This window comes from Lepisma saccharinum, chromosome 1 (genome assembly GCF_977018435.1).
Source record: "Lepisma saccharinum chromosome 1, izLepSacc3.1, whole genome shotgun sequence".
Classification (NCBI taxonomy): Eukaryota; Metazoa; Arthropoda; class Insecta; order Zygentoma; family Lepismatidae; genus Lepisma; species Lepisma saccharinum.
In genome coordinates this window covers 170331714-170346525 of record NC_139229.1, presented here as the reverse complement: position 1 = coordinate 170346525, position 14812 = coordinate 170331714, and the positions used below count along the sequence as shown (strand labels likewise).

General features: G+C 42.4%; 1 protein-coding gene across 3 annotated transcripts in view; it reads left to right on the top strand.

Annotated features, from left to right (window-relative positions):
• Window positions 1–14812, top strand: part of Sema5c (Semaphorin 5c) — a 113389-nt gene that overhangs the window by 29009 nt on the left and 69568 nt on the right. For all 3 annotated transcript variants that reach the window (XM_083142462.1, XM_083142470.1, XM_083142479.1), the window contains exon 2: window positions 8427–8634. In XM_083142462.1, the coding sequence (XP_082998588.1) occupies window positions 8520–8634 (115 nt within the window). In that variant the 5' untranslated portion in view covers window positions 8427–8519. The remainder of the gene's footprint in view (window positions 1–8426; window positions 8635–14812) is intronic.

Genomic DNA, 14812 nt, shown 5'->3' with positions numbered 1-14812 from the left:
ACTCACTCTCGGACCCAATCTGATGACGCTCGCCAGATAGAACAGCCAACCCTCCAGCCTATGAAACTAATTTTGTGACACTAAAATTTCCCTACACGCGGCAACACTGTGTAATATGTTGTACATACAGAATGTTCCTTTTTTCGACAAGCTCACTAATTAACATGGAGATTTCAGAATTACGTAGTAGTACACGCGTGTGCATACAAACGTCTCATATTCATCTCATCTCGTACGTTTCACCCGTGGAAAGATACCTTGCTCGGAGCTCCCGGATGAGGGGACGGGGGTGAGTCATAAATTACACAGCAACGAGCAACAGGTGTTTCCCTCCAGTTTGTTTTTCTTTCGACTTATCGTGTTAATAATATTTTTTTCTAAAGGAAAAGAAAACTGGTTTTACTCTTCCTAATTAAGTCATATTGTTGTCGCCTTTGTAATTGCCGCTTCTGTGTTGGGAGGAATTAATGCAGAAGGCATGATATTTTTCTTCGATTGAAATTACGTGGTATACCTTCCGAACTGAGACTCGTCTTTGTTACAGTGGTCTACTACTAGTTGAGGACTAGACCTTTCGGATCTGTCCTTAGCTGGTCCTGTGATCTGTGCTAGAACAACGACGTTTAAAGAAATGTCAATGGCCCGCAGGAAAGGCTAAGGGAGGGAGCATCTGTCAGTGGGGCTTTTTTTTGGTGGTCGTGGCTATCAAAATTATTTTTTCCTCCCTTTTCTTTCCCTTATTTTATGTTTCTTCCAATCTTTCCCTGTTTCTCTTTTGTGCCTCTTCTCTCTTTTTTGTTTGTTTTCTGTCGCTTTCTTTTACATTTCTCAATATGTTTATATAAATCTGCCTCTTGTTCTCTTTCGGTCATCTGCTCTCTCGTCTTTGCTCTAACTTTCTTTGTGGTCTTTTGTTTTCCCTTGTCTTGCTTTTTCTCGGAGTGTTTGAGTATGAATCATTCCTATAGGTGAAAGCGAATCAAATGTTTACCTTAACCGGTGGCGCAACAGCCCGTGAGGGCCAGGGCCTACCCACAGACTGCAAGCCTCGCTCCCACTTGTCTGGGTGAGATCGTCCAACCAGTTGAGGAAAATGACGTGGTCAGCACGACGAACCCCCAGTGGTTGTAGGTTTCCATGATCGAGTTACACTACTCATTGCAGGGAAAAATAAATTACAATCAACTCCAGACTTACAATAATTCTTATACTCATTCTACTCGCAATATTAGCAAATGTATTTTTGTGTGTTTCGCTTTATTCGCGTAGGACAGGGGGGGCGTGGGAGGGGCAGTTGCCACCCCCCGCTTTTTGCCACTTTTGCTCCCGCACTATGCTAAACCTAATGTTTATACTGTCTTGCCCCCCCCCCCAGTTTTGGCACCTTGCTCCCACCCCCCGTTTTGGTGCTCAATCTGCGTCATTGGCGTAGGAGATCGAAGAACTGACACCACACACGTTATATCAATAAAACACTGGTGATGCTGTTTTGGTGCATCAAGATATAGAAATGCATCGGAGTGTTTTTATCAGTTACTCTTCCGCGTGATGCATTTCGAGTTTTGTGCGTTCTTCCGAGTTAAGGCGAGGAGGGACAATTTCCCCTTGGTCTTTCTCGCTGGGGCAGCTGCTGATCACTGTTGCCAACTTCGCTCTTTTGGAGCCAAATCTGGCTCTTTCGTGCACTCGTTTGACTGTGAACTGTGGCACCCGCCCTCTGCCCCACTATGATGCCACCACTGGCTCCGGCCCAAAAATACCAACTTTTGCCATGAGTGTACATTTTGCACGTGACGTGATATTCGTATAGCTATAGGCTGCGTCACCCACCTTTTGTTTCCTCCCCCATGTATTTTTATATATAGCGCTGTGGCTAAGATGAAGATGACAATTTTGTTATCCGGGAACCCTTTATTTTCGATTTTATATTAACATCATTGGATTATTGAGATGGGTGATGCCGCTAAATCTAGGCGGTGAAAACTAAGAAAGAATAAATTGCCATCACTTTAAAGCTAACGGTAATAGCAGCACCCCAACCCCTCTGACAACTAAAATTACCCTAGTAGGCACTTTATGCAGCCTTCGTTAATCTAGCTCCTTGAAAGTCCTCTTTAGCTATATTAATGGTGAAATTTAGCTCATCAGGTTTTGCAACACTGCCAGGATGGTCGTAGGAGAAATGCACTAGGCTTATGGGACCATTATTTTATTCGTTCTCTCGGGAATATCAAACATCCGATGACGTAGAAAAGTACATGGACGGAAAAAGGACACGTTGAACTATGTCATAGTAGTAGGAAAAGTCGAAACTCCCATTTGATGAGCCGTAACTTGAAGTTGATGTCCCATAAGGAATACATGGGATTCGGTAAATACTAATTCATCATATTTTTCAAAAATCGTATAAGGCTTAATAATCAACTTAGGAAACCGCTTCCACTTGCCACATGGGGAGAAATTCATACTCTTCATTTCTGCCGGAGATCTTTTTAGTAGCATTGCTCATTCCGACGATATTGGAATAAATGCATGCCTGGTGCGTAATTGTCCCTCTTCGCCTTAATGCATCCTTAGCAGAGTTTTTGCTCGTTTACTTATTAAATCAAATCCAGATGCTTTCGTAGACGAGAGCGCGTGCGTAGTACGAAGCGACCGCACGATTACAGACTTCGCCTCTCGAGAAACAAAAAAAAAAGGAAACTTAAAAAGCACATGCAGAGAAGAACATGGTAGCAAAAACAATGCCTCCTACAGTGCATGCGTGTGTGTTCGCCACGTGCAGCGTGTTGTCCGTTGGGTAGCAGATTGCTTTTGCAAATTAGGATGCGAGAGGCATTGACATCGGCGTAATGCGTGATGAGACACACTGCCCACACCGGCTGTACGTACATTGTCAACGCGGTCTCTAAATGAACGTACCCCACGCACGGACCAAGCTTTTAGGCGTACAAGCAGACCGCGGCAGAAAGAAAGCTTCTCCTTTCACCACACACTAATGGGGGACGGCTGGGGGAAAATAGCATTCGCCAAAAATACATTCGTAGGGGCTTTGTCCGCTGGACCGTCACAGCAACGACTTCTTCGAAAATGTCTGGAGTTTTTGAAGAAGCTAATTATTGCTGGAACCATCAGCGTGGCTGTCCTGATTCCCTACATGCAAGAGTGTCTATTATCACAATGAGCTTTCTGTGCATCAATATATATTAACTGTTCATAGATCAGTATTATTTTAAACAATTCCCATGTTCTAACTACCCTTAAATTTCATGCTTTTTTAGTGTTTTTGAATTAGCCATTACTGAAAAACTAGAGCCAATGTAATAAAACTGAAGCCACATTTGAAATCAAAATGGCAAAGTTACCCTAAAATGACCGACCAACTTCATTGTGGCAATAAGAAGTGTGTTTACCAGTACTAATAGAAATATTTTGATATTAAGCAAACCAGGCGCACCTTCCGGTACGCCTACTATGTTAAGACTTACCTCACCTACACAAATAAGAGCGACGGGCGATGTGTGCATGCCCTAGAGCCAATAAATCAAAATATTTTTCTAAAACAAATACAATATTTTCATCTCATGAATATACATAAATTATATACGCGTATTAATTTAAACGTTTATATTATGTGCTCATCACTTAATCTATTATTACTATTATTTGAGTTCGGACCCCCTTTGACCATAGTGACATATCTACCTACCTCCTGGTTGTAGACACCCATCACGTGGCACTTACATACCAGCCGAAGGTCATTCATTGATTTTGGGGGAATACAATGATATAACTCGACCTCTTTCTCTCCTAGCAACACACATCAGTGTCGACTCAACAACCGACTGTGTACAAAGTGATTGTCGTGTGCTTACCCGATCCTCCAACAGGCACCGTAGAGCCAACACGACCTTTGTTCCAGTCGAGGCATGCATGTGTGGATAAAGGCCAGAGTCTGTCCGTGATAACCCGGAAAAGAATTTCATGAATATCGATAATGCTTCGGGAATCTTTTGTTTTATCACAAGTTTCGGTGACCGTAGGGGGAAAGGTCACGTCGTGGAAACAGGTACTGGGCTGCATGTTTTATCGTCTGAATCTACATACTGTTAGGCTGTTGAAGGTTCGTGGGTAAACGTTTTCTGTCTAGAACGAATTGCTTGTTAAGCATAAAATTAAAAGTGTTTCACCGGACTTTTTTTTTATGGACGTAGTATTACTAATTTCTGACATCGATTGCTTTTTTTTTTTGTTTTTATCGCCACTTTTCTTAAGGTTAATTGCGACGATGAGATTGAATGGTGAAAAAAGAATAGAACACACGTGTCCTTGCTGAGATTCCAACCTAGGATTTAGGAGCAGAGTGTGGAACACACAAGGCGTTTCTTGTACACATGTCACCACAGTTAGGTAAGTTGTTAAAAAATAACTTATTACTGTTATTTTGTCATACCACAAAAACATTTAACTGCTTACACAAGAACCGCAAACGAGACCTCCCCGATGGCGCAGTGGTAGCGTCGTCGCCTTGTAATCAAGAGGTCCTGGGTTCGATACCCGGTGGAGGCACATAGTGGTTCGGATCCTACTTTAAACTGTAGGTCCAGTCACAATTAGCCTTATTGTGCATAAAGTTGACTTAAAACACCAAATCAACCAACCAACCAACCAAGAATCGCAAACGTTCTTGAAATGCGCATTTTCCCATATTACTATGCTGTCCACTCACACTCCAATTTCGAGGATCTGTGCTGTGCACTCCATACTCCGATCTCATTTGTCTAATGGTAAAAAGGTAAAGTGTTCCCCTGTGCATAGCACCACGCCATGAAGGCGTATAGGGGGTAACGCCCCACACTTTCTTGATCCGGTCGTGAGTGGGGGTGATGTGATCAGTATCACGCCCCTGACCGCCTTTACCCCCCAGGGTTTCCCCCAGGTACCCATGTTATTCGACGCTGGGTGGGCGCCGGGGCCGCTTCCATCGTTAGAAAAGTTCCGGATTTGAACCGGCCGGGGATCGAACCCGGGACCTTGAGCATGGTAGTCAGACGCGTTACCGACTGAGCCAATGTAATAAAACTGAAGCCACATTTGAAATCAAAATGGCAAAGTTACCCTAAAATGACCGACCAACTTCATTGTGGCAATAAGAAGTGTGTTTACCAGTACTAATAGAAATATTTTGATATTAAGCAAACCAGGCGCACCTTCCGGTACGCCTACTATGTTAAGACTTACCTCACCTACACAAATAAGAGCGACGGGCGATGTGTGCATGCCCTAGAGCCAATAAATCAAAATATTTTTCTAAAACAAATACAATATTTTCATCTCATGAATATACATAAATTATATACGCGTATTAATTTAAACGTTTATATTATGTGCTCATCACTTAATCTATTATTACTATTATTTGAGTTCGGACCCCCTTTGACCATAGTGACATATCTACCTACCTCCTGGTTGTAGACACCCATCACGTGGCACTTACATACCAGCCGAAGGTCATTCATTGATTTTGGGGGAATACAATGATATAACTCGACCTCTTTCTCTCCTAGCAACACACATCAGTGTCGACTCAACAACCGACTGTGTACAAAGTGATTGTCGTGTGCTTACCCGATCCTCCAACAGGCACCGTAGAGCCAACACGACCTTTGTTCCAGTCGAGGCATGCATGTGTGGATAAAGGCCAGAGTCTGTCCGTGATAACCCGGAAAAGAATTTCATGAATATCGATAATGCTTCGGGAATCTTTTGTTTTATCACAAGTTTCGGTGACCGTAGGGGGAAAGGTCACGTCGTGGAAACAGGTACTGGGCTGCATGTTTTATCGTCTGAATCTACATACTGTTAGGCTGTTGAAGGTTCGTGGGTAAACGTTTTCTGTCTAGAACGAATTGCTTGTTAAGCATAAAATTAAAAGTGTTTCACCGGACTTTTTTTTTATGGACGTAGTATTACTAATTTCTGACATCGATTGCTTTTTTTTTTTTGTTTTTATCGCCACTTTTCTTAAGGTTAATTGCGACGATGAGATTGAATGGTGAAAAAAGAATAGAACACACGTGTCCTTGCTGAGATTCCAACCTAGGATTTAGGAGCAGAGTGTGGAACACACAAGGCGTTTCTTGTACACATGTCACCACAGTTAGGTAAGTTGTTAAAAAATAACTTATTACTGTTATTTTGTCATACCACAAAAACATTTAACTGCTTACACAAGAACCGCAAACGAGACCTCCCCGATGGCGCAGTGGTAGCGTCGTCGCCTTGTAATCAAGAGGTCCTGGGTTCGATACCCGGTGGAGGCACATAGTGGTTCGGATCCTACTTTAAACTGTAGGTCCAGTCACAATTAGCCTTATTGTGCATAAAGTTGACTTAAAACACCAAATCAACCAACCAACCAACCAAGAATCGCAAACGTTCTTGAAATGCGCATTTTCCCATATTACTATGCTGTCCACTCACACTCCAATTTCGAGGATCTGTGCTGTGCACTCCATACTCCGATCTCATTTGTCTAATGGTAAAAAGGTAAAGTGTTCCCCTGTGCATAGCACCACGCCATGAAGGCGTATAGGGGGTAACGCCCCACACTTTCTTGATCCGGTCGTGAGTGGGGGTGATGTGATCAGTATCACGCCCCTGACCGCCTTTACCCCCCAGGGTTTCCCCCAGGTACCCATGTTATTCGACGCTGGGTGGGCGCCGGGGCCGCTTCCATCGTTAGAAAAGTTCCGGATTTGAACCGGCCGGGGATCGAACCCGGGACCTTGAGCATGGTAGTCAGACGCGTTACCGACTGAGCCACCGCGGCCACTTGTCTAATGGTACGTATATTTAATAATATTTCTACGGAGATGCACTTGGTCGCAACAAAGTCAACATAATTATATATGTAGCTAAAAGAATACCAAGAGAGAACGGATAGTTTCTGCGAAATGATATTGGGGATACATCACTTTGTCCTTGATTTAAAAGTAAAAAAAAAACTTTCTAGTTTTAATTACAGTAAGTTAATATGTACACAAAATCTTATCTGAACGTTTATTTCTGCAAGTCGAGGGGATTTTCAAAGATTTAAATTGGACGGGTGGATAAATCGGCATAGGTGTTCACCAAAAATTTTCTCTCGTATGACCTCTACAGATTATCAAAACTGTGGACGTAAACGGTACTCTCTCTCTTTTTCAACCTTCATGAGAAAAGGCGAGGAAGCAGAAAGTACAAAGCAAAGCATTGTTTTCAATCTTTTTTTGAGTCCGAAATCGTGCAACTGGAATTGCCAACGTGCTTCGTCGTGATTTGACGAAATGGGGAATCGTGCTTTTCTATTGGTCACAGCTACACATCAACGACCGTCCGAAGGCAACTGATTTATTGTATGTTCCGGCCCAGCTTTCGACAGTTTTTCTCGGAATCTCTGCGTGTCGTAAAGACTCGTTTTGGGAACAGTTTTAGTAGATTGTTTCTCTCGCGTGTTGAAACTATGTGAAACTCGACAGTCGTATTGTGGTTAGAGAACACGGAACTTCGTGCTGAAGAGTTATCGCAGTACTCGCAGGAAGGATTATTTGTAACACTTCCTACCAGATGTTTCATTTGACTCATACTGCTTTTGAATGTGAAACATGGTCCTTGAGATACCATTCAAACACTACGGTCTCAACCAGTGATTTATCTACACACCCCCAACACAAATTTCGTCAACACTCCCCTACAATTTTTCACAAAAGCCCAATTTATGGTCATTTTTACTCTAAATTTACACTTACATCCCCCTAAATAAGAACTTATCCCCAGATGCAAATTTCTGGATAAACCCCTGATCTCAATATTCAGATTTTAATGGAGTTATTTTTACAACTATGAATTCCTGGCTGCATATTGCATTCACCTGAAATTTTTGGTGCCAATGTTTGACATTTTCTGGTGAGATTCTCTGCAATGGTGATCATTATTAATTATTAACCTTATCTAGGTATTTAATGTTTAATCAGTTTAATATTAGTTAATATTCCAACGAATAAAAAATGGAAATTTTCAGATCTCGTGGTAAAGTTCCACTTAAGAATAGAAGCGTTCGACGTGTGAAACGAGGAAGGTATACTAAATGAACAGTCAGATGAATGCTGGAAAAATATGCATATAAGTGATTTTTTTTAAAAAATTATTCCGTCATTAGGAAATGAAAACTGACAAAAACCTAGTATTGGAATTAAGATTGCCATATACATAAAGGGAAGGGTGGGGCAAAGTACATGTGTTGACATGGCTGTTTGTAGCGTATGATGGCCGCACCGGCATGCTCATTGGAGATACACTTGAAGTTGAATCAGTTTTTCAATACTAAATGTAACCAATTTAAGTCTTGAATAAATAAATCAATTCTGAATCTTTTTTTCTTGCAGGAGATGGACTCCTGATGATATTTAAGCTCTCGTGTGCTTGGTGATTTCGTGGACAATGGTGCTGTGACACGTGTAAAAGCTGCTTCTGGGAAGATGGTGGTGTTCTTTTCTCCTTTCTGGGCGCTGTACTTCGTCACGTGGCTGGCCGCAGCGGCCGAGGATCTGGGCCACAAAGCCATCACGGACTTCAGATTCGTCACATATGAAGGTAAGTAATCGTTCTCTTCCATCCATGTAATAGAGTCCAACGCAAGATTCCGAACGAAAGGATTGCGATGCCTTCCGGGCATCTAATATTGAGAATGGAAAAAAAAATATGGTACATGTAGTAAATTGTCGCACCCCTCTTGGGAGGGCTACTAACCTGACGAGAAGCGAAAAGACCTATCATAATGATGTGATACAAGGTACGATGACCATGTCCCTTGACATATTACTTGAAAACAAACAATCAAAGCAAAGCATATGCAACGTGTCACGCCATTGCCTTGTAGAAGGTCACCCAATTGTGTTTTCCACGTGTTCCATGAAACCTCATAGTTTCGATTAACCAAAAATAGACTTAAAACAACGAACATGCATTTCATACTCTTACTTAATGGAGTGAAAGGAAAAAGAGATGCAAGATATGGATGGATGCTGCATATAATAAATGTTAAATCCGGGGAGAGAGAATACGGAAAATTCATCCCTGAGCTAACACCCTGTATGTCAACAAACTCTGATTTTAAATTTGTATAACTGTAACAGCTCATGCAAGAAATAAACAGTATTCTGCTTATCAGTTGCAACGAAATTCTAAGACAGAAACGTTTGTTACCATAAAATACAGAGTAAAGTTTTAGATCTAGTTTTATTGAGATTTTCTAGTGCAAACTTGGTGTTTGCTTTAGTAACTTTATTGTTGATACTTCGCGTGTAAGTACGGATGAGCGCAACACATCCCTTTTCCTAGAATGCTTGGGGCAGGGCTGGTCTTGTCTGATAATGAAAACAGCATCTGAGCCTGCTGGAATACAATACGCATTCTTGTGGAGGTCGTATTCGCTGTGATTGGAATGTGAAATTACATCGACGCTTCGAGGAACTGGGAAACTCGAGAGTACAAACACCAGATGGCTCTAGCGTTCCTGAATTGCAAGTCCTCAGTACACACGCACACACACTGTACGCTGAATCCTGTTACAGTATCGCACTCCGCGATCTTTCTACCTGTGACAACAGTTGCGTATTATTAGCATTGTAATACGCTTTAAAAATCGGCGACCGGTGTCCTCCCGTGGCCACCATTATTATTAACCAGCAGCAAAATGAATTACTGCATGAAGCGGTGATGACGTAATCAATTACAACGGCTTATAAATCACCTCCTTCACCCGTGGAGGTTTGTTCTTTACGCAGAAATGAGTCACGAGCGTCCGTACTCTGCACACACTTGGGTGACCTTTGGATCCTGTTCTGCAGCATATACGTGACTTTCAGTGTAGTGTGTGTGCCCCTTCGTAGAAATCATCCCGTACTGTTTGTTTGGTTGTCGTGAATATATTGCTGCAATCTTCGGATTGGATTGCGCTGTCCTGGTTCTCCGTAAGCTGTCTGTATGATAGTTACAAGTGCACGGTGGCGTGACCACGTGGAACAGATTGTCACTCCTCCGGAAAACAACCTTTGTTATGGGTTGTCAGTACATCATAGGGAATTTAGCGTAAAATTATGGCAATAAGATTTGACACTAAGGGAGATTTCACACCGAAGTGTCGCTTCAGGAAGTCGCCAATCAACGCAGGCTTGTGCGGCCTGCCATACCGCTACGCTGTAAAACGTTGCTGTTGATTGGCTCGTTCCCAAGCGACGTGTGTTCGCTTGTCGCTCCGATCTGAAATCCATAAAGTGTAGGGATGCTAAACCCGTCAGGAGATTTTGAAGTTTTTACTGCTTTAGGGATGAATGTATTATCGCTTTATGATCTCTTGAAATAGGCTTTGGTTTGTACTCATGGATAGGATCTTTGCAAGAATGAGCCTCCAATCACGTAACAACGCGAGCTCGTTTTAAGAATAACCTGGCCTCTGACTGGCGACAGTAGGAAATCTCGGACATCAGAAATTTCATCTACAAATGGGATGGAGCAGGGTGCTGCCACGTTGGCAGAGGTGGGTTTACGTCGGAAACTTCACTCGAGGACAAGACATTAGGCGTATGACGATTTGCACTGTTGCCACATCAGTGTCAGTGTATCTGCTCACAACTTGAGAGAATAAAGTGTATCTGCTCACAACTTGAGAGAATATATGTAATAAGATAGAGCTATAATGAATGTACCACAATAGTTTGGTAGTTCCAAAGAATCATTAAGTTGCCACGATTCTCACTGTAAAGCACCACGTGTGTTTATGTAATCCAGTCCCCCAGCATTGCTGTTGTTATTGATTTGCTTTATTTTACTTCGCCTTTTGTGCCACTTTTGTGGCTAATTTGCGAAGATGGAGATGAGTGATGATTTGATGACTGGACACTCATAAACATCCAGGCCAGGATTCGAACCCGGGACCCCTGGCGTCGTAGCGCGATGTGCTAACCACTCCGCCACGGGGGCCAGCCCCTGCATTAAGCCGTACCATGATGGCACATGGGGGGGGGGGGGGTAGAAGCTTGATGTGACGTGAGCACCACGTCCGTAAATCTTCAACACCCTACTCCCCCCGGTTCCCATTGATTGTAGGCTGGGTGAACCCGCTCTGTGCAGCAGAAAATTCACATCTACCCCTGGAAAATGTATGCGCCTAGTTTCCCAGTCTCTAACATACGTGATACAGAAATGGCAGCAGGATTTGTTGAAAATATCAGAGATGGCAATGTTTTCTCTTTGATGAGAGGATTGATGCCTGAACTAGGCAATACACCATGGTAAATGTTGCCACATATAGAGCCTTTGCTCACTTTATCCTTTTCAACGGCTTCTGCCCAGTTGCCAGATTTCCTGGTCGCTGATATTAGAAGACTCGACTGTAGTTGCACGTCCAAGGTACCTGTGTTGCTGCCCACTTGTGATAAGAGATTATGAAGCACATGTTTAAAGGATTTCGAACCCGGAACCTCCTAGCACGGAAGCGAGTTTTCCAAATCAGTGCTAAAAGGGCAAGAGAAGAGGTGTGGAGCACTCTCACTTTTAACTGTTGCGTTAGGCGTCGTGAAATTACGGGTTTGATTCTCGTGTTTTTGTTGTTCCCACTAACGGGTTTCTTCTGCTCCTGTGGCAGTCCGCATCAACTTAATCTAACGGACAGGACGGCACACCACGATTACAAATATTATCACGGACAATACACCTAAAGCGTCAATACCTCTTCTCAATTTAATACACGGTTAAGATCTTTGCCGCGAGCGCCGTACGGTGCACGAGTGTGTTAATGACCTCTTGCGCATCAGTTATTTTTTAATGTGTGTGTGTGTGTGTATGTATGTATGTATGTGTGTGTGTAACTGGATACTTTTAAAGCAACTTAAAACTGAAATACCTGAATTCTGCTCATCTTGCTTGGGGTCCACTGGTAAAAGTGCCTGCCAGTCCTAGTCACTGGTTGCACGTACCATATCTCCTGAAACAAAGTAAGAATATAGGTTAATCAATCGATCGTAACGAGAAAATTCAGTATGGTATGCCATATCCCGAGACATGAAGGTATAATGATAACTGTAATTGAAGGAAGAAGAGAAGCAAAAATCCACATTAGCAGGCCGAGGATAGTGTATGAGTTCGGTATGTGTACATCTTCCTCGGTGACGCGATACTTGCAGGAAACTTGGGACAGTTTTTCAGACTTATTTTACTTGGAAACCTCGATCTCCGCACTGTTAACGTATATTTTACTGTTAATTTTTTAAGTTTATAGTTTGCTTTAGAACTGGCGATTAATATGTAAAATCCATTGAGGCAAAGTTACATGTTCATGTTGCTTTTCTGCCTTTGAAGGCTAATCGCGACGCTGAGGATGCAACTGGTGACGGGAACTAATAGACGTACGTCCATGCCGGGACTGAAACCCGAGGCTAGTCACCGAGAAGACTCCATAGTTGCTTGTTTACCTATCATCGTAAGATATTATACTGTCAGATTTGAATTGGGTATTATGCCTGAGGAGTTTGTCGGTGTTCGACACCGGTTGCCACCAAACAATCTAGCAAGCTCATAAAACTTACAATACCTTGGGGGAACTATAAATAAAACCCAGAACGTCGGAAAACTTCCAAAAGTTTCAGATGACTCCAAAAAAGGGTATTTTCCTTAGTTTTCTCCACTTCTTAACGACAGCTTCTTACATTCCGTTGAGTAATCTAGACATTAAGAAGAAAAAAAACGGCCTTTACAAAAATGCAGGTAAACAGTCCGTTCTCTCGTCTCCCCCACCATTTATGCCCTTTCTGTTGGTCGCCTCGAGGCTTCTGGAAGATCATCCATATTCTGTGCACGTTGTTTGCGTGCTCTGTAAGCACGTCTTGCGGTTAGAAGCCTCTTTCCTTTGGTCGAGGAGTTCTTGGAACTTCCAGCAGCAAGCGTTGCCGTGAAGGACTCATTTCTGTAGGCCTGCATGAATTTGCGCAAACGAGCGGGAAGCTGTAAGTGCACACGAGGTGACAACGCATGAAATTACCAGGTACATTAAGTAACGGCATGCTGGAACTTCTAAATGGGATTGAGAAGCGCGCGCGCTGAATTATAATGATTTTTCTTTCTGAAGTTTCGGTTCGGTAAATACGGTCGTTCAGAATAACCATTAAGTTGATTCAAGTAGTCCTATTCGTTCCGTACAGCCAAATTCTTGGTCATTCTTTGTTCAAAATGATATATGATGTATTCATGTAATAATAATCGCCAGTGTGCAGCATTTGGGGTAGGGATGTTACTTTCCCCAACTTAAGCTATCTTATTTCGGCTATTTTAGGTCCCCTTTGTAGTGGTAACGTAGTCGCATTGTAATAAAGGATCCCGAGTTTGAACCCCGGTGGGGCACAATACACAATGTTTCGAATTCCACTTTAAACTGTAGGTCCAGCCCAGATTAGCTTATCTATGCAAAAAGTGGACTTAAAAACAAAAACCCAAAACAAACAAAGTCCCTTTTGTAAACGCAACGATAAGGATGAACTTTGAAGTGGATGGTGGACAAACACAATGGTACATCCATGGCCTATACAGTCTTCAAAACTAGGCCCTCTTTACCTCGAAGCGAGTTACTCTGACCACTTCGAGAAGGGTAAGTTATGTTTGATGGATTAGGGTCAATTTTCTTCCCAAGGCCACTGTGAAATTAACCCAGCTTTAATGAGAACGTACGAGGTGTGTTCCTACCAGAAACCGAACCCAGGAATCCATAGTGCCAGAATATTAGGTAAAGCTTATACTGCAAGAATACCAATTTCCTCAAGAATTATGAATAATCAAGACTGGTATAATAACAGACAATTTCAGTAGCATTACGCCAATAACCACCTCCCAAATGACAGCTCTGTGAACATAGATTAACTCATCAAAGAACTTGGCCCTGCGTCTTTCAGCCTTTGAACATTATTAATAGTGAATATTGAAATGCATTGGTTCGGTGCTACCATTCCCAACAGCTGCAAACGATGTCATGTTTAAACGCTAAGTCAACCACATTAGTTACCATGTGCAGTGTAATTCTGGATTGTTTTAGAGTACAAACGGGGGGGGGGGGGGGGATGCTATAATGCAACACCGCATGCTAGGCCATTCTTCTAGGTAAGAGGCTGGATGTAAGTGACGTAACTGAGAGATCTTTTTATTGTAAATGGTGGCTTGCTCATTTTTCAACCATTTCATCCACATGTTCCACACTGATGGTTGAGCATACTGAGATTTTCGTTCATCCTAAGTCACTTCTTCCCTTCTTAATCAATACAGCCTTAACCTCATCTTGCAGGTTCCCGTCAACTAAAAGATGAAAACTTACAGCATGTGAATGTGATGTTTTAAAGTGTGACGTTCTATAAAATGAAACGGTGAAATTCCTGTTCCGAGACTGAGTCACACTGGTTTTTCCTTTTCGGGTATAACCAGCCATCAAGAGTTTGTCCGATTTAGTGTTTTTCTTCAACTACCTGGTGATCTTTCTGAACACAAATGGCACGTGTATCTATCTCAAGAATCAGTTCGGTAGACAAAAAGTTTATATTTCTGGTACATTTGCATACTTTTGACACATTTTAACTCTGTAATGATATTACGTTAGTCAAAAAATATATTTTTTCATAAGCTTTTGAATTATTCTATGGCCACATTACTCCTTCAGCCAGACCAACCTACGTGCTGTCAGTCCCCTCTTCCTCTCCTGCCCACAGCTCAATAATCGGATTATCATAGTCTC